The sequence below is a fragment of the Podarcis liolepis genome (genome assembly GCF_965112155.1).
Source record: "Podarcis liolepis genome assembly, chromosome: 15".
Lineage (NCBI taxonomy): Eukaryota > Metazoa > Chordata > Lepidosauria > Squamata > Lacertidae > Podarcis > Podarcis liolepis.
The window spans coordinates 25,203,444-25,229,006 of NC_139566.1; the positions used below are offsets into that span (position 1 = coordinate 25,203,444).

General features: G+C 50.2%; 1 protein-coding gene and 1 long non-coding RNA gene across 2 annotated transcripts in view; one reads left to right on the plus strand and one right to left on the minus strand.

The window, feature by feature from the left end:
• The window catches only part of SEC14L2 (SEC14 like lipid binding 2), a 39,795-nt gene extending 14,489 nt beyond the window's left edge, over window positions 1-25,306 (plus strand). The window contains exons 3-12 of the mRNA XM_083478766.1: window positions 5,068-5,111; window positions 6,090-6,149; window positions 6,282-6,470; window positions 8,419-8,514; window positions 9,263-9,323; window positions 9,430-9,513; window positions 19,213-19,319; window positions 21,027-21,166; window positions 22,067-22,236; window positions 23,291-25,306. Coding sequence (XP_083334892.1) covers window positions 5,068-5,111; window positions 6,090-6,149; window positions 6,282-6,470; window positions 8,419-8,514; window positions 9,263-9,323; window positions 9,430-9,513; window positions 19,213-19,319; window positions 21,027-21,166; window positions 22,067-22,236; window positions 23,291-23,439 — 1,100 coding nt within the window. The 3' untranslated portion in view covers window positions 23,440-25,306. The remainder of the gene's footprint in view (window positions 1-5,067; window positions 5,112-6,089; window positions 6,150-6,281; window positions 6,471-8,418; window positions 8,515-9,262; window positions 9,324-9,429; window positions 9,514-19,212; window positions 19,320-21,026; window positions 21,167-22,066; window positions 22,237-23,290) is intronic.
• Window positions 1-25,563, minus strand: part of LOC310695047 — an 82,571-nt gene that overhangs the window by 47,608 nt on the left and 9,400 nt on the right. The window lies entirely within an intron of this gene.

Consider the following 25,563-nt stretch of genomic DNA (forward strand, 5'->3'; position numbering starts at 1 on the left):
TCTAATTATTTTATTTAACTTTTCAACGGATGGAAGTTTTGTGACTTTTATTTATTTTTTACTTATATCTGCCTATATACATAAAAACGTAAGGCTGTTGCCACGATGCAGTTTGTGCGGCTGCCAAGTCCCACAGGAGGAATGGCAGGCTGGCAAGCGAGTGAACGGGGTGAAGCAGGGGCGCTTTACACAGTGGTTTACTAAGGCACTGTGAAGGGGCTCCCCGGTCATTTAAAAGGGGAAAGGGCCTTGGATCGAGCTGGGGGGGGACTAGATGAGGGGGTGGGTGAGGTGTAAATTGTGTGGAGGGAGTCTAGCAAAGCAGCAGGTGGGTTAGTGAGTGGAGTGAACAGGGGCAGCAGTCCCTAGTGGTACAATTTTTAAGAAAAAAAATACTCACCCCACCCTGAGATCTTCCTACACCCTCCTGGATAAGAAGCACAATGCCAGATGCTTTAGACTACAGCTCCCATCATCCCAGGCCATTTGTTCTTCTCACTGGGGCTGATGGGAGCAGATAGTTTTGTGGGGTTTTTCGTTAACCTGATTTGGGAATGTTTCCACTTGCTTCAGGAAATTTCCTGTCGCTCTAGAGCAAGGCTAGTCAATGCGGTGAACGCCGGACGTTGGACTACAGCTCCCAGCAGCCCCAGCCAGCCTGGCAAAGTGGGCAGAGGCAATGGGAGTCGTAGTCCAAAACATCCGGAGGGCGCCAGGTTGGGGAATGGGCGGAACATATTTTTATTAGGCAACTCATAATCAAAATAAACTGGATAATTTTTTAAAATCTCTCTTTCCTTCCCCATGATGGCTCACCACATTGCTGTCTCTGTTTTATTACATTTATATGCCAGCTTTGCTCCAAGTAGCTCGAAGTGGCACACACAGTTCCCCTCCTCCTCACTTTATCCTCACAACAAAGCTGTGAGGTAGGTTAGGGCTGACCGGCGTGGCAGGGAAGAGCTTTACAGTAAGTGCAATTACACCCACAATCAGAGTTTCTCCTTCAAATCTGCCAGACTCTTATTTCAACCAGTTCTGCCACTTGAGACTCTGCCCTGGAGTTTCTGCCTGTTAGGAAGATAAGGCTCTCCAGTGAGAGATTAAAAATTATCAGGCTGTTATCGCAGCCTTATCTTCCTTTGCCTGACCCCTGATATTCTCTGAAGTCCTGTTAGGCCTGTGCTGCAATGGAGAGATGTTGCAACACAAGGGGCCGGTCCTACCATTAGGCGTCGGAAGCCATTCCCTATCTTTCTCAGCTGATGCCCTTGTGAACATACCACTGAGCTGTGTCCCTTCCTCAAATGGTGATGCTAATAACATATGTATAAGAGTATTGAGAACCAGTGTGGTGTAGTGTTTAAGAGCGGTAGACTCGTAATCTGGGGGAACCGGGTTCGTGTCTCCGCTCCTCCACATGCAGCTGCTGGGTGACCTTGGGTTAGTCACACTTCTCTGAAGTCTCTCAGCCCCACTCACCTCACAGAGTGTTTGTTGTGGGTGAGGAAGGGAAAGGAGAAAGTTAGCTGCTTTGAGACTCCTTCGGGTAGTGATAAAGCGGAATATCAAATCCAAACTCTTCTATTTTTAGGAGTGTACGGAGCTGCCTTATGCCAAGTCAAACCAAAGGTCCACCTAGCTCAGTATTGTCTACACAGACTGGCAGCAGCTCTCTGGGGTTTCAAGGCAGGGGTCTCTCCAGCCCTAAATGGGACTGAACCTGGGACCAAGGCAGATGCACTACTGCTGAGCTATGATCCTTCCCACTAAATCACCAACAGGGGACCCAATTCACTCCCCGAGAGTGGAAATGTGTGTTTAAGGCCCTCGGGTGAGCCCTGCTGGATCAGGCCAAAGACCCATCTGGTCCAGCATCCTGTTCCCACAATGGCCAACTCGTAGTCTCCTTGTTGAGCAACAGCCTGCAGAGCTTAGTGGAGTGGGAGACCAGCCAACTAGAAGGTGTCTCTGAGATGTCCTCCAAAGTCAGGTCCAGTCCTAGGGTCAGCCAAACAGCAAACCATGTGGTCAGGGAATCCGATGATCACGTGGGGTCAAGATGAGCAGAAAACAGCAAGGTAGGGTGGGACGCGGGTGGCGCTGTGGGTTAAACCACAGAGCCTAGGACTTGCCGATCAGAAGGTCGGCGGTTCGAATCCCCGCGACGGGGTGAGCTCCTGTTGCTCGGTCCCTGCTCCTGCCAACCTAGCAGTTTGAAAGCACATCAAAGTGCAAGTAGATAAATAGGTATCACTCTGGCGGGAAGGTAAATGGCGTTTCCGTGCGCTGCTCTGGTTCGCCAGAAGCGGCTTAGTCATGCTGGCCACATGACCCGGAAGCTGTACGCCAGCTCCCTTGGCCAATAAAGCGAGATGAGCGCCGCAACCCCAGAGTCGGTCATGACTGAACCTAATGGTCAGGGGTTCCTTTACCTTTACCTAGGGCCAGGAACTACAAGCATTGTTTACAGCCTCTGACTGCTGCTGGAAACTCTGCTTAAGGTGGCTGAAGCCAGCTGGTTCCCTTGTCCTTGAAAGCTGATCAGCTGCGGGTGGGGTCACTCTGCCTTCTCCCCCTTCAGGCTGCTGTCCAGCAGGCGAAGCAGACTCCTGGCCCATGTCATTCTGAGGCATTTCCTTCCTCCAACAGTGGAGGCAGAACGTGGCCGCTGAGGTTGGTCCTCATCCATGAATTGGCCTGAATCCCCTTTAAAGGCATCCAAGTTGGCCACCACTACTTCTTGGGGGAACAAATTCCAGAGGTTAGCTCCTGGATCAGTCTCGGTCCAGTATACCTGAAGGAGCGTCTCTACCTCCATCGTTCTGCCTGGACACTGAGGTCCAGCTCTGAGGGCCTTCTGACAGTTCCCTCGCTGCGAGAAGCCAAGTTACAGGGAACCAGGCAGAGGGCCTTCTCGGTAGTGGCACCCGCCCTGTAGAACGCCCTCCCACCAGATGTCAAAGAGAAGAACAACTACCAAACTTTTAGAAGACATCTGAAGGCAGCCCTGTTTAGGGAAGCTTTTAATGTTTAATAGGTTATTCTATTTTAGTGTTTTGTTGGAAGCCGCCCGGAGTGGCTGGGCAAACCCAGCCAGATGGGTGGGGTATAAATAATAAATTATTATTATTATTATTATTATTATTATTATTATTATTATTATTATTAGCTGCCTTTTTCTGAACCTGTTCCAGGCCTTGCCACCTGGCCTACTTGCCCTTTTGGCTTGGTTTCAATCAGGGAAAACCTTCCAAAGGATAAGAGTCCATAGATCAGATTCAGGTGCTCTGCCCGTCACCTGAAATCTGCCAGAAAGCGTTGCCTCTGGCTGGGAAGCCTCTGACTTGACCTGACCAGGACATCTCCCTCCCCTACCCCCCTTCTCTCTCTCCCTAAGATGGGTCCTGACCTTCGAAATAAACTTGGTTCTTGCAAGCTGCTTCCCTCTGGTTCATTAGCATTCCTTGGGTGTGATCCTACTTGCTGAAAGGAGATGTTGTCGAGGTGTGATTAATCCTTGAAGGCGCTGGATGTGAAGAGCCGCCCTCTTAATCCCTGATTATGTTCCGCTGAGAATAAAAACTGGATCAGGCACGCCCCATCTGACGCCGATACCCTGGGGGCTAATTAACAGGTTGCACCAGCTCCTGCGGCAAGGTATAGTGACCAGCTGCCTGCTTGTCCCACAAGCAATTGTACAGCTGATGTTTATAAGGTCAGAGGTGAAATGGTGACCTCTGCTGCAGGATTTTGTAATGGTTTTGCAAACATCAATGATTATAGAACAGTAGAGCTGGAATTCAGCCCTGAGTGCTCACTGGAAGGACAGATCCTGAAGCTGAGGCTCCAATACTCCCTGGAAAAGACCCTGATGCTGGGAAAGATGGAGGGCACAAGGAGAAGGGACGACAGAGGATGAGATGGTTGGACAGTGTTCTCGAAGCTACCAGCATGAGTTTGACCAAACTGCAGGAGGCAGTGGAACACAGGAGTGCCTGGCATGCTCTGGTCCAGGGGATCACGAAGAGTCGGACACGACTAAATGACTAAACAACAACAAGAGCTGGAATGAACCTCAAGGTTCATCTAGTTCAGGGATCAGCAAACTTTTTCAGCAGGGGGCCAGTCCACTGTCCCTCAGACCTTGTGGGGGGCCGGACTATAAGCCACCCTCCCACGACTCTCCCCTCCCTTCTCCACAGCACTGGATGAGCCCCGGTGGCTGCTTACCTGTGTCTTGCGAGTGGCAGGGGCTGGCGGCTGTGGCGGTGGCACGATGAGCGGTGCACGATAGACTTCCGGAGAGGGGCTGCTTAAAATGGCGGCCGCTCAAGCGCTGCTGCTGTTGGCACCAGCAAAGCCCAGCCCCCTTCCTCCTCTAGGCAGGGCGGGGAGAAGTCAGGAGGGAGGGAGGAGGCGCCACCACCGCCGTGGGAGGGAGGGGGAAAGAACGTGCGCGCTGCCGATCCACGCGGCGATTCCCGGACCATCCTCAGGCCGGATCCGGAAGGCAGTTGGGCCTGATTCGGCCCACGGGCCTTAGTTTGCCGACTTTCAACCCTCTGCAATGCAGGAATTGCAGCTGAAGAATTCCACTGCTAAACAGCTCTTAGCATCATTCCTAATGTTTAGCCAGAATCTCCTTTCTTGTCATTTGAATCTGTTAGTTCAGGTTCTGCAGAAAACAAACTTGCTCCATCTTCCATGTGACAGCCCTTCAGATATCTGAAGATGAAATGGTCACGTTTGCTGTGAGGAGGAGTGATAGGAAAGCAGAAATAAATAACAGTGGAGACTCTGGGGCCAAATGACGCTCACTCAGCATGTCGCTTTGAAGTTGGGCGAATCTTTGTTTACCGCAAATGGCAGCTGTGGGGAATCCATTTTTGAAATGTAAAGACCTTGCTTGTTTATTGGAAGCATTTGCCCTTCAGATAGAAGCACATCTGGAAATGGGTGCAAATAGGGTGCAAACCAAAACAGCTGGGTGCATATAGATGCTGTTACCTTTTAGCACAGGTGTTTTGCAGGTTAGTCTCTAACCATTCATGATCTTCTTTGCAGCTCGGTGTTTTGACTTGCAGAAGTCTGAAGCTATGCTCCGGAAGGTAAGAGTCTTATTATTATAAATATCAAAACAGATGCATGCAAATCATAAACTTCACACTGATAATTTGTATAATGCAGTGGTTCAAAAACAGTGGTCTAAGTGCCTCTTCATTCAAGTAGTCTGCAGTGTGACTGTGGATTTGAAGGCAGGAGAGGGCACGGCTGTTGTGTTACATATTCATATTGATTTTTAATTGAATTTTTAATGCTTGTGTTTCTTTACCTTGTATTTTATGATTTTGTATAAAATACCGTAATATTATTTTATTTCTTTGCATTCTCTGGAATTGTAATACAGCAAAATGCACTATATATGAGAAAGCCAATAAAAATACAATTAAAAATCATGCAGCCCCTAGTAAAATGTTGCACCACGTCCACAACAGGCAGAAAAATAATTAAGTAGCCCATCAAGACCCTCAGGAATTTTCAATTTTTTATTTTGGGTGTGTGTGTGGGGAAGGTCGAGGATTGTTGGTATAATGCATCCCGGCAGGCCCAACATATCATAGAGTACATTGGGTCCCAAAAGGCGTTGTAAAAGTGGCCTCGTTTGCATATAACAACTTAGGGGCTGCCACAGAGAAGGCCCTCTCCTGGGCTCCCACCCCCCTGAACTTTTGAGCGCTGATCTTCACTCCCAGGACTGTCTGTAGGGAAGGAGATGGCCTTTCTGGAAATAGGGCCTTAAGGATTTAGGACTTTATAAACACCTTGAATAGGGCATGAAAACAAACCAGCAGCCAGTGCTGCTGTCTGAAAACAGCGGATGTATGAGCTCTAAGGTTAACGCCAGCCCATAATCTGGCAGCTGCATTTTGGGCCAGTTGCCATTTCTGCGTTGTCTTCAAGGGCAGCACCACGCAGTGTGCACTGCATCCCGGCTGTCTGGAAGAGGCCTAAGATGACCTATGTCTGTCCACCATTTGTCTTCTTCACTAATAGCTTTCTCTTTTTGGTCCCCCCCCCCGAAACAGCATATTGAAACCCGGAAACACATGGATGCAGATCATATCCTAGAGTGGAAGGCCCCAGAGGTGCGTTCCTAATTTATTGGCTTCGTCCATACGTCTGATCCTGCCCCAGATTCCCCAGATTTTCCTCTTACGCATAACCAGCTGCCTCTTTACCCTCGGCCTGCTCACCTGCCTATATCTTGGCCCCCACAGGTCATTACAAAGTACATGGCCGGGGGAAGATGCGGTTTCGACCGGGAAGGCTGCCCCATCTGGTACGAGATCATTGGACCTCTCGACGCCAAAGGGATCCTCTTCTCGGCTTCGAAACAAGATTTGCTTAAAAAAAAGTTCCAGGATTGTGAGATTTTACGGCAGCTGTGTGTGGCGCAGAGTGAGAAGGTAAGGCCTTGGTACCCAGCCTAGAATGCCTGATTTCATGTCCGCCACATTCATGTCATATAGGCAACAACCAATTTTACATGCATCCAATTGATGCGTGACCGCGCATGCGCATCCAATATTTCTCCAATCAAAATAGGGACATCCAATTTCATTATTATTAATTATTATTATTATTATTATTACCCTGCCCATCTGACTGGGTTGGCCCAGCCACTCTGGCCTGCTTCCAACATATATAAAAACATAATAAAATATTAAACATGTTTGCTATTACAGGGCTGCCTTCAGATGTCTACTAAAAGGTCATATCCTTATCCCCTTGGCTCAGGGGGTTGCATAACTCCGTACCCTCCAACATTTCTCCAATGAAAATAGGGACGTCCTAAGGAAAAATGAGACATTCCGGGATCAAATCAGAAACTGGGACTCTGGCTTCTGTAAATCCGGGTCTGTCCCTGGGAAATAGGGACGCTTGAAGGGTGTGCATGCGTGCACCACAGTGACCCGGAAGTGGCTGAAAAAGGGGTCGTAACAGGACAGGTGCATGCATGCACCACCGTTGCACATGATGTCCTGGAACACAGCCCCCATGCAAATTGGAGATTGCCTGTACTTTTAAAGTACCACGACATGACTTTAAAACAGTCATGTTTTTTTCTTCCCCTTCCCCTCACAAAGCTACAATTCCCAGAAGTGTTTGGCAAGCTTTCCCTCTTCGTGGGGAACTCCAGGAATAGTAGCTCTGTGAGGAGGAATATTGTTGGGATACTGCCAGGGAGATATAGTCCATCATGGCCCCAAGCCGGCTGCCGGACGATCCATCGATCCCTGTAGTCACGCAGCTTCTAGCGACACGAGTTTCCTGGAAATACCTTGCCACATTCCAGGGCTCGTGCACACTCTTTATCAGCAGATAATGCACACAGCAGAAGATGCACAGCAGGAGAGCATATTTACAGACTTTATTCAGTGTTGATCAGAACAAAGAAAAGACATGACTGTCCTGCGTCAGTGTCTCCGACCGAGAGAGAAATCGAAAGCAACAGCAAACATAAACATCCTGTGAACAGGAAATACGCAGGCTGTGACACAAACATCCTGCTCCCTTTTAAGGTGGAACGGAAATATCCTAACAAATATTGGGGTCTCTCCTAACAACTTTCAGCACCCGTAACAAACCACAGCTCCCACACATCTTTAAGCGCACTTAACAAACCACAGTACTGGCAGGCTTGTCTTAACGTTCTTAAGAGCTCTCCTTTAAAACATAGTCTTCTGCATGTGGTCGCCTGTTACATTTGCTATGAATTTTTTGTGCGGAATTCTTCAGCGGAGTCACCTACCAACATTCTGGCTATGGGATGGCGGGGTATCCGATCTCAACTGCTATATTTAAAGAATAGTCACCGTCCTGCCAACCTGGTGCCACCCAGATGTTTTTGGACTGTAATTTCACCCTAGCCAGGACAGTTTAAAGACATTGTCCAGAACGACTGCAGGGGGTTCGGTCCCTTCCGACTCTACAATTCTATGATTCTGAAATATACGCGGAGTCGAGAGTGGATTTCATGCTCCTTATTCAGCTCATAGTGGTGAGGAGGAATGGAAGTTCCCCCAGAATGTCTGCTTTATATACATTATTTACACAATGGGCCCCACGTGATTGGCTAATTCCGGGATTCACCTGTAGGCCAATCAGGTTGCGGATTCACTTCCACCTGGAGCTGGATTGGGTGGCTCCTGTGGACCAATCAGACTGCTGCATTCTGTACCCTATTGTTCTAGGACCAATCAGACTGCTGCCTTTTGGATCCTATTCAACTCAGTACATAACAGATTCTATGATTACATCTGGAGGACACCAATGTGGCAAAAGAGAGGGGGAGGAATGGTTTTAGATGTTTTTGCCTAAAGCATGTTTCATCTTCTCTCTCTCTCTTTAAAGCTGGGGAGGAGAGTTGAAACAGTCATGATGATTTACGATTTTGAAGGGCTGGGCCTGAAGCATCTCTGGAAGCCAGCTGTGGATGCCTATTCTGAGGTGAGAATGGCAGGGAATCCACCCCCATTGCATCTCTGAATGATTGTATCTGCTGTTTGGGGTGCAGTTTTAGTCCTCTATCTTTGTCCCAAGAATTCCCTCCCCACAGAATTGTTTGTGGCACCTTCAGTATGTCATATGCTAGAGACACATCTCTCCCCCCCCCACCCCGAATACTGTATTTTTTGCTCGATAAGACTCACTTTTTCCCTCCTAAAAAGTAAGGGGAAATGTGTGTGCGTCTTATGGAGCGAATGCAGGCTGCGCAGCTATCCCAGAAGCCAGAACAGCAAGAGGGATTGCTGCTTTCACTGCGCAGCGATCCCTCTTGCTGTTCTGGCTTCTGAGATTCAGAATATTTTTTTTCTTGTTTTCCTCCTCCAAAAACTAGGTACATCTTGTGGTCTGGTGTGTCTTATAGAGCAAAAAATACGGTATATTTATTTGATTTTTCCATTTTAAAATTTACATTCACACATCGTATTACAGTCATACCTCGGGATAAATACGCTTCAGGTTGAGCGCGTTCGGGTTGCGCTCCGCAGCAACCCAGAACTAATGCAGATTACTCGGAAGTAAAGCAAGATGAGAGCCACAACCCCAGAGTCGTCTGCGACTGGACTTAACTGTCAGGGGTCCTTTACCTTTAAATGTTAGTGGATCTAGATACATTAATTGCTTCCATAATTTGGCATGTAAAGCACCTCTGAAATGTTTTCCTAACTCATTTCCCCCCCTACCCTTTCAGCTCCTTGCCATGTTTGAAGAGAACTATCCTGAGTCCCTTAAACAAGTCTACGTTATAAAAGGTGAGCTTTGGAAGCAAAACTTGGGGTGGAAAACCCCTTTAAGGACGTCATGGGAAATCTCTGGGGACCACATGCCACTCAGTCGATTTCTTTGCCTCTGTTACAGCTCCCAGGCTCTTCCCCGTGGCTTACAACCTGGTGAAGCACTTTTTGAGCGAAGATACTCGCAAGAAGATTGTGGTCCTAGGAGGTGAGTAAGATCTGCCTTTGCTGGTTTCAACATTTCTAGGAAACAGGAAACATAACAGAGGGAGAGCTGAGTACTCCCCCTCCCCCCAAAAGACCAAACCGCCCCCCCCCCATTAAATGTGGCAAGCGAAGCAAATAAAAGTGTGCTAAGCCCCTGCTGTTTGGACTCTGCATTTAATACCTTGCTAGCTTTCTCCTTGGGTGCATATCACCCATTTCTTTCCTGGTAGTGTAGACAGCACATGGAAATAATAGGAACATAGGAAACTGCCTTCTACAGGCTTGGATCATTGGTCCATCCAGCTCAGTATTGTCTGCACTGACTGGCAGCAGCTCTCCAGGGTTTCAGGCAGGAAGTCTCTCCCAGCCCGAGCTGGAGATGCTGCCTTTGGGGATTGAAGCTGGGACCTTCTGCATGCAAGACGGATGCTCTGCCACTGAGTCGTGAGCCCTTCCCCTACAACAGCTATAAAGGTAAAGGGACCCCTGACCGTTAGGTCCAGTCACGGGCGACTCTGGGGTTGCGGTGCTCATCTCACTTTACTGGCCGAGGGAGCCGGCGTACAGCTTCCGGGTCATGTGGCCAGCATGACTAAGCTACTTCTGGCGAACCAGAGCAGTGCACGGAAATGCTTTTACTTTCCCACTGGAGTCGTACCTCTTTATCTACTTGAACTTTGACATGCTTTCAAACTGCTAGGTTGGCAGGAGCAGGGACCGAGTAACGGGAGCTCACCCCGTCGCAGGATTTGAACCGCCGGCCTTCCGATCGGCAAGCCCTAGGCTCAGTGGTTTAGACCACAGCGCCACCTGCGTCCCACAACTGCTATAAGAAGAAGCTAAACTGGGATATGCCGGTTGATCTTTAGATGGCTTGAAGGCCATCGACAAAGATTTGTGACTCCCAGCTGTTTGAAAACAGCAACAAGAATTCCCACGCCCACCCTAATTATTGTCAGGCTTTGGGGACTCAGCTCCACCCCCCCCCCTTTGGCCGTAGAGAAGCAGGACAAAGCGAAGAGTCCCTTACCATTTAAAGAGTCTTTTAATGAACACAGCAAAAGAACAAAGCATCCATTCTCAGACTGAAGGTGTTCCCAATTAAGGATTCCACCCACTTCCCCCCCTAGTCACTTGCAACCTGATCTCGCAACCACCTTATCTGCTCTACGTGACCTTGGACTGATAGGCTGGACACCTTCCAGCGAGAGAGAGCCTGTTAGCTCTCTCTCTTCTGGTTCTTCTTCACTTTGCTGTCCACCCCCCAGTTCTTCCCAACTTTTGTCTTCAAAACTATGCCCCTCTGCAAACCGCTGCTCCAAATCTATACTGCTCCACTGCTCCCAGGCAGGAGCAGGAGCAGGGGGAGGGGGAGGCTCCCACCATTCCTCATCAGAGCAGTACACCTTAGCTTGGTCTCTGAGAATTATATTGTTGAAACAAATCAAGTGGGAGACTAGAAATGGATTTGTGCGCACCCAGCTCTACTGCTCAAAAGTAAAACTCCTGTGCTTGGAGTCTTCTAAATCTGAGTGTTGTTTGCTCCTGGCTCCTATTCGCGGATCTGGGGAATTCTACTCTAGTAAAGCAAAGCAAAGTTGATCCCGAAAGCCTGACATTTGCCCAGTGCTTACCCATGTGAGCCAAGCTTAGTCTGTATTTGTTTGGGAATTTGGTTCCTCTGAATCTCAGCCAAGGCTCTGTGTCTGTCTGGAGGCATACATGACGTCTCTTCTTAGAAACAATTGCTTGCTCTGTAAATCACTACCCTGAAGTCCCAAGCTAGGAGGAAAAGGTTCCTCCTCTTTCTCTGGGACCTATCCTTCCTCTGTATGGCTGAAGGGAAATTTAAAGCAGATTGCCTGAGGTCCCTCCTGCTGCTGCCTGGCTAGGTATGTCTTTTTCCAAGTCCCTTGGAGCAGACATCATAAAGCTTCCCTGTATTCTGGACAGCAGAAATGAATGAATGAATGAATGAATGAATGAATGAATGAATGAATGAATGAATGAATCCATTCAGAAAATCTGCCCTTAGCTGTTTAAAACTCCACTCCACAGTCATATATGGGAGCAGAGCTGTTAGCCACAGGAAGGCAGAGCAATTATTCCACTCACCCACCACCTGCCTCATATTTTTTAGCTTCCCCTTTAAAAGTAAATTTCCCATATCCCTATCTTCTTTTAACTTCTGGCAATGTAAAACAGCAAATGCACACAAGCAGCGTCCCTGCCCCGGTTGCACAGCGATCTTCCACGGTTCTGGCCCATCACTGCAAAGGTACAGGGATGGCTGGGAGCTGTGGTTCAAAAATATCTGGATGACACCAGCTTGGGGAAAGGCTTGGTGTACCCCTCTTTATTTATTTAGAGACATTTGCTGCCCGCTCTTCAGCCAAACAGGGGGGGGGGAGCTCTTGGAGTGGCTCACATCCAATCACTTAGAACAAGACAGTCTCTGCCCACGACACACAAGGGAAAAGGGATGGGGAGGGAAGAGGAAAAAAGCAAACTCAGGCCACCAATTCTTAAACAGTTGTTTGTATAGCGACCAGCTGGTATTTTATGTTGTGAACCACTCTGTGATCTTTGGATGAAGGGCGGAATATAAATTTAATAAATAAAAATAATAGAAACAGTTTCTGGGTAGGAGGTACCTGATGGAGCTGGTGTTTTGGCAGAGCTGATGGAATGGCTGTTGACAGGTGCTAGTTAAGGGAGAGGAGGGCTGATAGATTGTCAATACCAAATATAAAAACATGCACAGAGCTTTATTGTTGTTTTGGAGGTGGGGGTGGTTAGAAAGTATTTGGGGGAAGGAACTCTAGTAAGTTAGTATCCCCCTCAACCAACCAAGGCTGAAATCACACAGCAGTTCTGAAATATACTCAGAGTCGCAAAGTGATTTCATGCTCTTTATTCAGCTCATAGTGGTGAGGAGGAATGAATGAAAGTCCCCTCACAGTATCTGCTTATATACAATATTTACACAATGGGCTGCACATGATTGGCTAATTCCGGAATTCTACTGTAAGCCAATCAGGTTGTGGATTCACTTCTATCTGGAGCAGGATTGGGTGGTTCCTGCCAACCAATCATACTGCTGCATTGTTCTAGGACCAATCAGACTGCTGCATTCTGAATCCTATTGTTCTAGGACTAATCAGACTGCTGCAATTTGGATCCTATTGTTCTAGGACCAATCAGACTGCTTCAGTTTGGATCCTATTCAACTCAGTACATAACACCCCTCCCCTCTAAGTTCCAGTCCTGCCCGGGAGGTCGCATTCATAGTCCTCAAGGTATGCCGGCGGCCTACGTGTACGTTGCGGCCTGGGGTGTTCCCTGGTCCGGGCTCCAGGTTCTGGCTCGTGTTCCAAGGATGCTGGCTGTCATGGGGTTGTTTGGTCTGGTGCAACCGGCTCGCTCAGTCGTGGTTCTGGTTCTGGTGTCCTTTCGGCCTCACGGGTCCTCTCTGTATTTACTGATTCTGCCTCTCCTGCTGGCCCCTCCTGCTCCATGGGCCTCACTGCCCCGCTGTTCCCTTGGGACTCCTCTGACCTGTCCTCCTCCTGGGTTTCTCCCGGGAATCGTCGCCGTATCTGGTCGCAGTGGCGGCGCCAGCATTGCCCCCCATCCGTTAGCACCTCGTACGACACTGGGCCAGTGACCCTGGTGACTGTGGCGGGTACCCATGCTGGGCCTGCCCCAAAATTCTTTGCGTACACTGGGTCCTGGGCCTCGAAGGTCCGGGGGTTCCTGCCTTCCCCCACCACTACCTCATCCTGAGCTCTATCGGGGTGAAGGCGGTCCAATCTGATTGCAAGGCGCCGACCCATTAGTAGTTCAGCGGGGCTCCGGCCAGTCGTTGAGCTGGGGGTGCTGTGCTAGAAGGAATGTGGCAAGGCGGTACTCCCAGTCCCCTTGCGTCATGCGGCGAAGGGTGTCCTTGGTGGTCCTCACCATGCGTTCTGCTTGTCCATTGGTGGCAGGGTGGAACGGCGCCGAACGGATGTGGCGGATGGCGTTCTGTGCTGTGAAGGTTTGGAATTCTCCTGACGTAAATGCAGTCCCGTTGTCTGAGACGAGAGTGTCAGGGAGCCCGTGGGTTGCAAACAGCCTGCGTAGTACTCGGATGGCTGCGGACGTGGAAGTGGATGGTACCAGTGCGACTTCCAGCCATTTGGTGTAGGAGTCCACCACTATGAAGAATGTTTTCCCCTGAAAGGGGCCAGCGAAATCCACATGCAGGCGTGACCATGGTGCTCGGGCGGACTCCCAGGACTGGACTGGGGCCCTTGGGGGATCTGGGCGGGATTCTTGGCAGGCCTGGCAGTGTTTGACCCAGGCCTCTATCTCGCCATCGATCCCCGGCCACCACACATAACTCCTGGCAAGGGCCTTCATTCTTACTACCCCTGGGTGTGTCTCGTGTAGGGCTGTGAGGACCCTTTTGCGGAGGGGCTGGGGAACAACGACTCTGCTTCCCCATAACAGGCACCCCTTGTGGGCCGACAGTTCATGTTTGCGGGTTGTGTAGCCAGCGAATTCTGGCCCGGGGCTGCTGCTGGGCCATCCCCTCCACACCCAGTCCAGGACCCGGGAGATGACCCTATCTTTCTTGGAATGGTGTGCAACTTCTTGTGCCTGAATGGGGCGGTCGGGAAGCAGCTCCAGGCTCATAACCTCTTGTGCAGGTGCTGGGTCAGGGCCTGTTTCTGGTAGTGGTAGCCTGCTGAGGGCGTCCGCATGGCCCATCACCTTCCCAGGTCGGTGAATCAGTGCATACTGGTAGCTGGCAAGGAAAATTGACCACCTGAGGACGCGAGGAGACAGCACTTGGTGGGTCTGCTTTTCGGGGGCAAACAAGCCAAGCCAAGAAATCATGGAATTTTTTTACTCCCTTCACGATTGCCAGACCCTCCTTGTCAATTTGCGAGTAGTTCCGCTCGGTTGCGTTGAGTGTCTGGGAAAAGTACGCCACCGGTACCTCTCTTCCATCCGGGAGTTGGTGTCCCAGGACAGCGCCAATGCCATAGGGTGAGGCGTCGCATGCTAGCACCACCGGCAGCCTCTCGTCGAAGTGTGCCAAGACAGAGTTTGAGACAAGCAAGTCCTTGACTGCCTGGAATGCGGCCTCCTGGCGCTGGCCCCACACCCAAGGGGCCCGCTTGTCCAGGAGTCTGTGTAGGGGCTCCGCTACCGCCGCCTTGTGGGGAAGGAAGGAATGGTAAAAGTTCAATAGTCCCAAGAAGGCCTGAAGTTCAGTCTTGCTCTTGGGCGCTGGGGCATCACAAATGGCCCGTACCTTGTCCCCAGTTGGGTGGACCCCTTCTGCGTCCACCATAAATCCCAGAAAGTCCACCTGAGGCACTCCTAGTAGACATTTTTCCCGCTTCACCTTGAGACCCGCCGTCTGGAAACGGTGCAGAACGGTGCGGAGGCGGTCCTCAAACTCCTCTGGTGTGGGCCCGGCAATCAACACATCATCGAAGAAGGGGGTGACACCAGGAATCCCTTTAAGGAGAGAGTCCATTAGATTCTGGAATATGCCTGGTGCGACGCTGACCCCGAATTGCAGCCGCTTTACCCTGAACGCTCCTCTGTGCGTCACAATCGTCTGTGCCTCTGCTGTGGCCTCATCTACTGGCAGCTGTTGATATGCTTGGGCCAAGTCCAGCTTGCCAAAAATTTTCGACCCAGCCAGGGTGGCAAGGACATGGCTGACCACTGGCACTGGGTATGCGTGGGCCGTGAGGGCCTTGTTTATGGTACATTTGTAGTCTGCGCAGATGCGGACCGAACCATTAGGCTTGACGGGTGTGACGATTGGAGTTTCCCAGGGGGCATTAGGCACTGGCTCCAGCACTCCTTGCTCCACAAGTCGGTCCAATTCCTCGTCTATACGGGGTTTCAAGGCGAACGGGACCCGGCGGGCCTTGAGCCTGACCGGTCGTACTGCGGGGTCAAGCTGTAGCGCAATGGGGGGGCCCGTATACTGTCCCAATTTCCCGTCGAAAACCCCTGGAAATTCCTTGCATATGGCGTCCACGTCCACTTGTAAGCTAGTGTGGTTCACCCCGGTGACAGCTAGCCCCAGTGGTCCAAACCATGCCAATCCCAGTAAGCTAATGTAGGGGCCCTTGACCACAAGCAAGTCCAGTTGCCGCGTCCGCCCTCGGTATTGCACCCTGAAGGTCCCCACCCCCATTGTGGGGACCTTACGTTTCTGGAAGTCCCGTAGGGTGAATGGGGCCGGCCTGAGTTTGGGACCCCCAGTAGGACACAGTTTCCTTAAGGTCTTTGCTGAGATTATGGATAGAGTTGAACTCGTGTCAAGCTCCATGCGGCATGGGGCCCCCTCTATCTGTACCACTACATAAATTTTCTCTACGTTGGGGTGGGGCAACTGGTGTACCTGGCAGTCCGTGAGCTCCGTCGAGTTGCCTTGGTGCATTGGGCCCCGGGACCTGGGGCTCTTGGGTTGGTCATCTGATGCCTGGTGTCGGGTGGGCCGAGCCCGACACACCCGGGCGATGTGTCCCGATTTTCTGCACTGCCTGCACTCTGCGTTGCGGAAACGGCAGGTCCTCCTCTCGTGACTCACCCCGCAGCTTGCGCAGTTTCCTCCTTCTCGTCGAGGCAGCTGTGGTCTGTGCGCTGCTTGAGTGCGCTGCTGTACTCGGTGCACCTCCTCCCTGTCGGATCCTGAGTCGTTGGTGAGGTCTTTGTGGTGGACCCTCGGTTGGGATGGCAGGCTCGGCCGTGCCTCTTGCGTCGACCTCTCGGCAGCTTCCGTTGCCAGGGCCTCCTCCAGAGCGACCTGGAACGTTAGGTCCTTCTTGGCGTAGAGGCGTCGTTGCAGCTTCTCATCCTTCAGGCCACCGACGAGGCGGTCACGAAGCATGTTCTCCAGCTCTGAGAAGTTGCAGAACCGGGCGGCTTGGCGGAGAGAGGTCACAAACCCAGTTATGGTTTCCCCAGGGGCTTGTCGCTTTGCGTAGAAGGCATTTCGACGAGCCACCACTGAGGGCTGCGGCGAAAAGTGCCCCTTCAGCTGTTCCATTATTGTTTTGTATGGAACAGTAGCGACGTCTTCAGGCGCAAGGAGAGCCCGGGCGATTTCAAACGTCTCCTCTCCGCAGACGCTGAAGAATATCGCCCTCTTCTTGGCGTCTTCTTCGTCGGTGACCACTTTGGCTTCTAGGAGGAAGGTGAAACGGGAGGCGTACGCTTCCCAGTCTCCAGATGCTGGGTTGAATGGCGAGAAGCTGCTGTTGGCTGCCATTCTGAGTTCCTTGTGTCCCGGAGCTGAAGCCTGGATACACGGTGCGAGGCAGCGGTGCGGCAGGTGGCGGTGCTGCGGTGCTGTGTGTGGCAGTCAGCTCAGCGGGATCCCACCTTCGTCGCCAGTGAAATATACTCAGAGTCGCAAAGTGATTTCATGCTCTTTATTCAGCTCATAGTGGTGAGGAGGAATGAATGAAAGTCCCCTCACAGTATCTGCTTATATACAATATTTACACAATGGGCTGCACATGATTGGCTAATTCCGGAATTCTACTGTAAGCCAATCAGGTTGTGGATTCACTTCTATCTGGAGCAGGATTGGGTGGTTCCTGCCAACCAATCATACTGCTGCATTGTTCTAGGACCAATCAGACTGCTGCATTCTGAATCCTATTGTTCTAGGACTAATCAGACTGCTGCAATTTGGATCCTATTGTTCTAGGACCAATCAGACTGCTTCAGTTTGGATCCTATTCAACTCAGTACATAACAAGTTCTCATCTTATATTTGAGCTTTCTCACCACGTAAAAGCCATTTGCGAAAAAATCAATGGAGTACAGTGCATCTTTAGTGCTCGTTTCTACATTATCTGATTTCAGGGGGAAATCTTATTAGCAGACCCCTTAAGCCGGAAAATCATGGGAGGAAGTGATGACAATTTGGGGCAGTTCTTTCCTGCCATTTTTGAGGGGATCACAGGGGAACTGAAGCCCATTTGTGTGTGAAAAATGTCGGGGTAGTGGTGCTGACATTCACCAATGTGTCACATGACTCCCGCAAGTGTGATTGAACAAGTTGCCAGTATATTATTTTAAAAGCCACAGTTACCATCAGATACTACAGTGCAAAAGGAACATTAGAAAGCCATACCAAAGCACCTATGTTATAATTAGGAAAGCTAAAAGTATCTAACGAGCAGAGTTCAAATGGCTTTTTTTTAAATATATGACTTGATTTTTTTCTCTTATAAAACTGTTGAATATTTTTGTTTTTATAAAGCTCTATAAAGGGGATCCTTGTATGCGTTACTACTTCATAATCTGTGTACATTTGTCCTTCCAAACTATGATGCTTGTAGTTTAATTTTTTTGTTTTCTTGTTATATTTGGGTTTGGGGTTTTTTTGGTTAGCAAATCAATTATTAAAATAAAAACAGTAACTAACGCAATATTCCCCAAATGCACCCCAAATCTTGCCAAGGCTTTGTGTTGAGATGCAGGCTAGGATACGACACAGACAGCTAGCGGCTAATACAAAATCTGGCAGATTGGAGGAGGGGAAAATATTGGGGGTTTTCGGACTGTGGACTCCAGGGACTTTTGCTTACCTGGTTAGTGAGACTAATGTTTGCCCTCAGAGGCCCACCTGGGCCAGCGACCGAGGAATGTTCCCTGAAAAGTGACTGCAAGGTTGCTGACCTGTTCAGCCGCTGCAATCTCAACAGCAGGGTGCAGGAGGGATGAGAGAGAAATGGACTGGATTAAGGAATCATAAAATTGGAGAGTTGAATGGTACACCAAGGTTCATCTAGTCCAACCCCCTGCAGTGCAGGAGTGACAGCTGACGAATCCCTGACAGACGGTCTTCCAGCCTCTATTTAAAAACCTCCAGTGAGGGAAAGCCCACCACTTTCTGAGGTAGTCCATTCCACTGTTGAAAGGCTCTTACCACCAGAAAGTTCTTACTGATGCTGTTGGAATCTCCTTTCTTGTACAGTTGTACCTCTGGTTACATACTTAATTCGTTCCAGAGGTCCGTTCTTAACCTGAAACTGTTCTTAACCTGAAGCTTAACACTTTAGCTAATGGGGCCTCCTGAAGCTTAACACTTTAGCTAATGGGGCCTCCTGCTGCCGCCGCACAATTTCTGTTCTCATCCTGAAGCAAAGTTCTTAACCCAAGGTACTATTTCTGGGTTAGCAGAGTCTGTAACCTGAAAAGTCTGTAACCTGAAGCGTGTGTAACCCGAGGTACCACTGTAATTTAAATCCATCGCTTCTGGCCCTAACCTCTGGAGCAGCAGAAAACAAACTTGCTCCATTTCCCACATGACAGCCCTTCATATATTTGAAGAGTAAATGTCAGCTCTGGAGAATATTGACCTTTGCTGGTTAATCTCCAGCTTTTTCATAATCCCCTTAGACCAGGGGTCGGCAATCTAAGGCCCACTACTCTGGCCCGCTTCCTATTGGCTGCAGGAAGCTCCTGCGGCCAATGGGAAGCTGCGCACGCCTCCTCTGCACCGGAAGGAGCACCAGAAATAGCGTTTGTGCATGTGTCTGTGGAACCGTGAACCGCCCCAAGCCACAAATCTTTGCAGACCCCTGCCTTAGACAAATTGCTTGCCGGTTGCATTGAGTCGGTTGGAAATCAATTTCTGTCCAGTAAACGAACCCTCTCGCTTTTCTCCCAGCTAACTGGAAGGAGGTTTTGCAAAAGCACATCGACCCCTCACAGATCCCCACGGAATATGGGGGAACCCTCACAGACCCAGATGGAGACCCCAAATGCAAGACTATGGTATGGACACTCATCAGGTAGCACTCGGGGGTCCTTAGCCCTTGGGCAGGATGCAGTGTGGGTCTATCCCCAGCAGCTAGGGAAGTTTGGTGGCCTAAATTTCCCCAGCCACTCTGGGCGGCTTCCAACAGAATCTTAAAATACAATAACCTATTAAACATTAAAAGCTTCCCTAAACAGGGCTGCCTTCAGATGTCTTCTAAAAGTCTGGTAGTTGTTTTTCTCTTTGACATCTGGTGGGAGGGTGTTCCACAGGGCGGGTGCCACTACCGAGGAGGCCCTCTGCCTGGTTCCCTGTAACTTGGCTTCTTGCAACGAGGGAACCACCAGAAGGCCCTCGGCGCTGGACCTCAGTGTCTGGGCAGAACAATGGGGGTGGAGATGCTACTTCAGATATACTGGACCGAGGCCGTTTAGGGCTTTGAAGGTCAGCACCAACACTTTGAAAAGTCCAGCAAAGACTGGAGGGTAGATATAGAGGAACAAGACACAAGTTTGCAAGACAGGAAGCAGCTGGAAAGAGCTGGACCCAGACAGCCCATGCAGAGGGGATGCTTCCTTTGCCTCCTTCTGGTTTCCAAGGCTTGTGGCCCACCTTTAAATTCTCAGAAGCACGTTACTGCTTTGCACACACTTGCTAGAGAACTTGGTGTGAGCTGATTACAATCCAGTCAACATCTAAATAACAAGCAAATATTTTTTGTTTATGGGAGTGCTTCTTTGACTGCTAGGTTAATTATCAATCCCTCAAGATTTTCTAGGCCGTACCTCTTTTACTAAGACAGACCACTAGAAAGCTAACAATTCAGAGCCAATTACTTTGGCTCCGAGTAGAAATGGCTTTTACAGAATTAAGACTTGGGCCACATTCACACCATATGTTGAAAACATCATGACACCCCTTCCATGGCTCCCCCCAAGAATCTTGGGAGCTTTCGTTTGTTCAGGATACCGAGAGTATCCTGAGCATAGCTGTCAACTTTTCCCCTATTCCGAATAAGATAAGGGAATTTCCCTTAAAAAGGGGGAAATGTTGACAGCTATGATCCTGAGGAGACCCCTATTCCCCACCCAGAGCTACAATTCCCAGAGTGGCTTAACAATCCCTCTTCCTGGGGGGAGGGGCGGCAATGGTGGTGGGTGCCCATTTGGACCGATAGGGCGGAAGCCCAGGAGGTGAACAGTAGGTGGCGCCAGAGCCACTGGCAGGTGGAGCAATCTGATAGTAGATTTGCCCCCATCTTTCTCTTCCTTGCTGAGTTCTACCAGCACAGCACTAAAGAAGAAGAAGCCAATATTCAGGGCACCCACTTAAGGCATGCAGGTGGAAGCTGGCTGAGGTCAGGCTGAGGGGCAGTGCCCCATTTGCCCTAATGGAGCTGCCATCAAGGGATGTTGGGAGTTGTAGGGCACCTGCATGGGCTACTCCTGGAGCATAGGCCAGGTCTAGGGCTATGGCTGTCCAGATCCAAAAAGGCCTTAGACTTTGTTCCAGGCCGCTGAGGTGGAGGCTTCTAGATGCAAGACATCACCATCTGCCACACAACCAGGCTTATATCGATATAGGGGGAAGCCGCCCTTTTAGTCTCTGAGCGCGATGCATCAGAATAGGGAGTGTAGAGGACAACAGCAGGGAAGGAGCGTTGAGCAGGTGTGGTCTCAGCAGCCGCAGCCTCAGTCTCATCACCGATGTGGTTTTGTGCGCAGCTTAACCACGGTGGAGAAGTCCCCAAGAAATACTACGTACGGGACCAGCTGAAGCAGCAGTATGAGCATTCGGTGATGGTGAATCGGGGCTCCTCGCAGCAGCTGGAATACGAGATCCTCTTCCCGGGCTGTGTGCTGAGGTAAGCCAAGGCAGGAGCAAACCGTGGAATTCTGGCAGCGCACCTATTTTAATATTTTCCTGGCCCACTCTTCAAGGAGCTCAGGGTGATGTGCGGTTCTCTCACCCCATTTCACCCACAGGACAATGCTGCCAGGTAGGTTAGGTCCAGAGCGAGTGACTGTGGCCTAAGGTCACCTGGTGGGTTTTGTGGCTGGGTGGGGATGTGATCTCTGGCCTTCCAGGGCCTAATTGAACGCTCTGGCCACTCCACCACACTGAACTACAACTCCCATCATCCCTGGCCATTGGCCATGCTGGCTGGGGCCGATGGGAGTTGGAGTTCAGCAGCTTTGGGCAAGGGGGTGAGTGAGCACACACACACACTTCAGTCCAGCAATCTAACCCAGCCATCACCTCCCTAAACGAGAACTGACATTAAACAGGCTATTTCATCGTTAAAACCATTATTGTTCAGTGGTAAGCTTTTAATAAAAGATGCAAGGGACCTTTGCTGGACAATACAGTGGTACCTTGGGTTAAGTACTTAATTTGTTCCAGAGGTCCATTCTTAACCTGAAACTGTTCTTAACCTGAAGCACCACTTTAGCTAATGGGGCCTCCTGTTACTGCCACGCCACGGGAGCACAATTTCTGTTCTCATCCTGAAGCAAATTTCTTAACCTGAAGCACTATTTCTGGGTTAGCGGAGTCTGTAACCTGAAGCGTCTGTAACCTGAAGTACCACTGTATGCACTCTGCACAAACATCATAGGAGGACTTTAGACATGGGGATGGGGGCATCGCCAGGCAAATTGGGGCACAGACTGTACCACTTCAGAATGCGGAGGAATGAATGCTTCTCATAATTCCTAACCGTCCTTCACTTCTCCCCTCTCTCCTCTGATATCCCTGCTTATAGGTGGCAGTTCATGTCGGACGGGGCCGATATAGGCTTTGGCGTCTACCTGAAGACCAAAGTAGGGGCGCGCCAGCACGCCAACGAAATGGAGGAAGTGCATCCCAACCAGCGATACAACGCCCACATGGTGCCCGAAGACGGCTCGATCACCTGTGCGGATCCAGGGATCTGTAAGTGGTACCCAGATCTCTCACTTTCCAGTCTCCCCCCCCCCCCCCCAGTCTTCCCTGAATGGACTTGAGTTCATCTGGAGAGATGTACTTTATTTTGCATAGAATTTCATGGGGAATTCCGACCTGCCCCCCTGCAGGTATCATGCACTGTAATAACGCTCTTATGCAATAGTGTATCATTTCTGTACAGCATGCACTTACATAGAATGGTAGAGTTGGAAGGGACCTCGTGGGTCATCTAGTCCAACCCCCTGCAAGGCAGGAATCAGATAATATTATACATAATATATTACAGTGGTACCTTGGTTCTCAAACTTAATCTGTTCCGGGAGTCCGTTCGACTCCTGAAACCGTTCGAAAACCAAGGTGCGGCTTCTGATTGGCTGCAGGAGCTTCCTGCAGCCAATTGGAAGCTGCGGAAGCCATATCGGACGTTTGGCTTCCAAAAAACGTTCGCAAACTGGAACACTCACTTCCAGGTTTGTGGTGTTTGGGAGCCAATTTGTTTGGGAGCCAAGCCGTTTATATATATACATAGTACAGTCGTACCTCGAGTTACATACGCTTCACATTACAGACTCCACTAACCCAGAAATAATACCTCGGGTTAAGAACTTTGCTTCAGGATGAGAACAGAAATCGTGCTCTGGCGGCATGGCAGAAGCGGGAGGACCCATTAGCTAAAGTGGTGTCTCAGGTTAAGAACAGTTTCAGGTTAAGAATGGACCTCCGGAACGAATTAAGTACGTAACCAGAGGTACCACTGTATAGTCGTACCTTGGAAGTCGAACGGAATCCATTCTGGAAGTCCGTTCGACTTCCAAAACATTCAGAAACCAAAGTGTGGCTTCCTGCAGCCATCAGACACTGCAGAGAACGTTTGCAAACTGGAACATTCACTTCCACGTTTTCGGCGTTCAGAGCCAAAATGTCCGAGGACCAAGGCACAACTGTACTTGCTCGGTGGCACTCTGGGCTCCCGGGAGTTTCGGAAAGGGGCAGTGGCAGCCCTGATATGACACTTTGCTGTCCGTTTTCTCTGCCCACGCAGACGTCCTGCGGTTTGACAACACGTACAGCTACATCCATGCCAAGAAAATCAGTTACTCGGTCGAAGTGCTACTTCCGGACAAGAAAGTGGAAGACGACTTCCAGAAGGTGGAGGAACAGACAAAAGAGCTGAAGATTAACCACGCCTGATGGAGCTTTCTCTCCCCTCCACCCGCAACCCCCCCCCCCCACAAATCCTAAAAACGCTTCTTCCCCTTGGGAGGGGTGGATTTATGGGGCAGAGGAGTAGAAGGAACATTCCCAAGGATGGTGGGGGAATTTAATTTGGGGCGGTTAGGGGGGATTACTTTTGCAATTGGATACGGAAACCAGTTGGTCTCTTCCAGTCCCTACTGTGGGACGTTCCCCACCAGCAGTTTTTTTAGGGTAGCAGGGATTGATTTGGCAACGCTAATGGGCAGAGGAGAGCTGCCTTCTGTCTCTCAAGCTCTGTAGCCCTGCCTCTGTGTTTACATGGCGCCTGAGACCTGACGGGCCTTCCTTCTGGCGTGGGGCTGCATTTCCTCAAGGCTAATTGGTCACAGGCCACGGACCAGTGGTGGGCAGGGCTACCCCGTTCTATTCCCCCCCCCACTGTTTCTTTCTCTTCCTCTCCCCGCCCCCCCAACCCACCAGGCTGCTGGGATCACAATGGATTGCTCATGCCAGAGGTCTGAACTGGTTGCATGCAGGTGGCTTCTGAAATTACGCTGAGGGCCGCCTGTAGCCCTCGGAGCACAATTTCCCCACCCCTGCAGTAGGCATAGGGTTGAAAGAGCGGGGGGGGGGGTTTGGGACACCTTGCCGGACTGGACTGAGTGCTCTCCCGATGCTTTGGCCTACAACTCCCATCAGCCCTGACCCAACACGTCCACATTTCTCTACTACAGGATTTCCCAAACTTGGGTCTCCAGCTGGTTTTTTTTGGACTACAACTCCCATCAGCCCTAGCCAGCTGGACCCAGCGGTCAGGGATGATGGGAATTGTAGTCCACAAAAAGACCCTGCTCTGGTGTGTCCTTTACCAAAATAACAAATCCCTTTCTGGCTGTTTTAGAGTGAACCCGGGGCCCTCCAGATGTCGCTGGACTACAACTCCCATCATTCCTGACCATCGGCCATGCTCCCAGACGGGACTGGTGGGTGTTGGGAATCCAACGGCATCTGCAGGGCCGCAGGTTGGCCACGCCTGCTCTGTGGATGTGTTTAACCCTTCCTCAAAAAGCCACCCCCCCTTACTGCCCATCACTGCCCTCTGCAGTGAATTCCACAAGCGCACAGAGCCCGGTGCAAAGTCCTTCCTTTCAAGCCCAGGCCTGCGTAGCCTGGGACTCATCCGTCAGAAGCGGCTGCCATCAGCCTTGTACTGGAAGGCGCTGCTTTTCCGCTCTCCTCGTTCTGGCTGTTCCCAGGAACGGCAGGCACCTCTCAAACTCTGAGAAGGTTTCAGCAAAAAATGTATTGGGGGGGGGCAAGATGGGGTGGCTCTCTCCACGCAAGGCTTGCTTCTATTAATGGATTGCCTTAAATCCACCTGCCTCGTTTACGCTCCGTGCACCTGCAACAGGTGAGCCGGACCTGCCTGCATGGCACTGGTCCTGAATGTCTGAAAATCCTGCACATTTTTTAAAAAAGCAGTTTACAGGGTAGGTTCTTACCTCAGTTAGTTTTTTGGGGGGGCGGTTGTGGGATCTTTGCTCAGCAAGGGGGTGTCAAGTTGTACCTGCGACACATTTTCAGAGAGGGAGAGAAAAGCTTAGGAAGAGGCCCCTTCTTCCCTGCCTATCTCTTTGCTTATGAACTTCTCTGTCGAAATTTTTGAGCGCGTGGAAAACCGGAGGCCCAAGGAAATAAAGTTTTCCCGATGGACACGTTCACTGTGGGCTTGCAGCTAAGCCCAAGTCTCGGCCAGAGTGTCCAGAAACATAGCACTTTTGTTTTTCTCCCTCCCGCACCTCAATTTTAGTTTTTCATTTACCTTGAAGATGAGAAATGTTAATAAACATCTGAGTTGGTATGCATGGCTACGTCTGTTCATGGTAGGGTTTTTCGGGAAGGGGGGAGGGAATAAAAACAGGACCTTGCAGAAAAGATTAAGAATGAGACAATCTCTGTTCCGCAAGCTTACCATGCACAAGTTGCATCACAAAAGGAAAGGGAGATGAGGAGGGATGAGAAAAAGAAGCAAACTCAAGCACATGTTCAACACTTGAGTCATTTGTTACAGTTGGGGTTGTGGGGTATAATAATAATAATAATAATAATAATAATAAT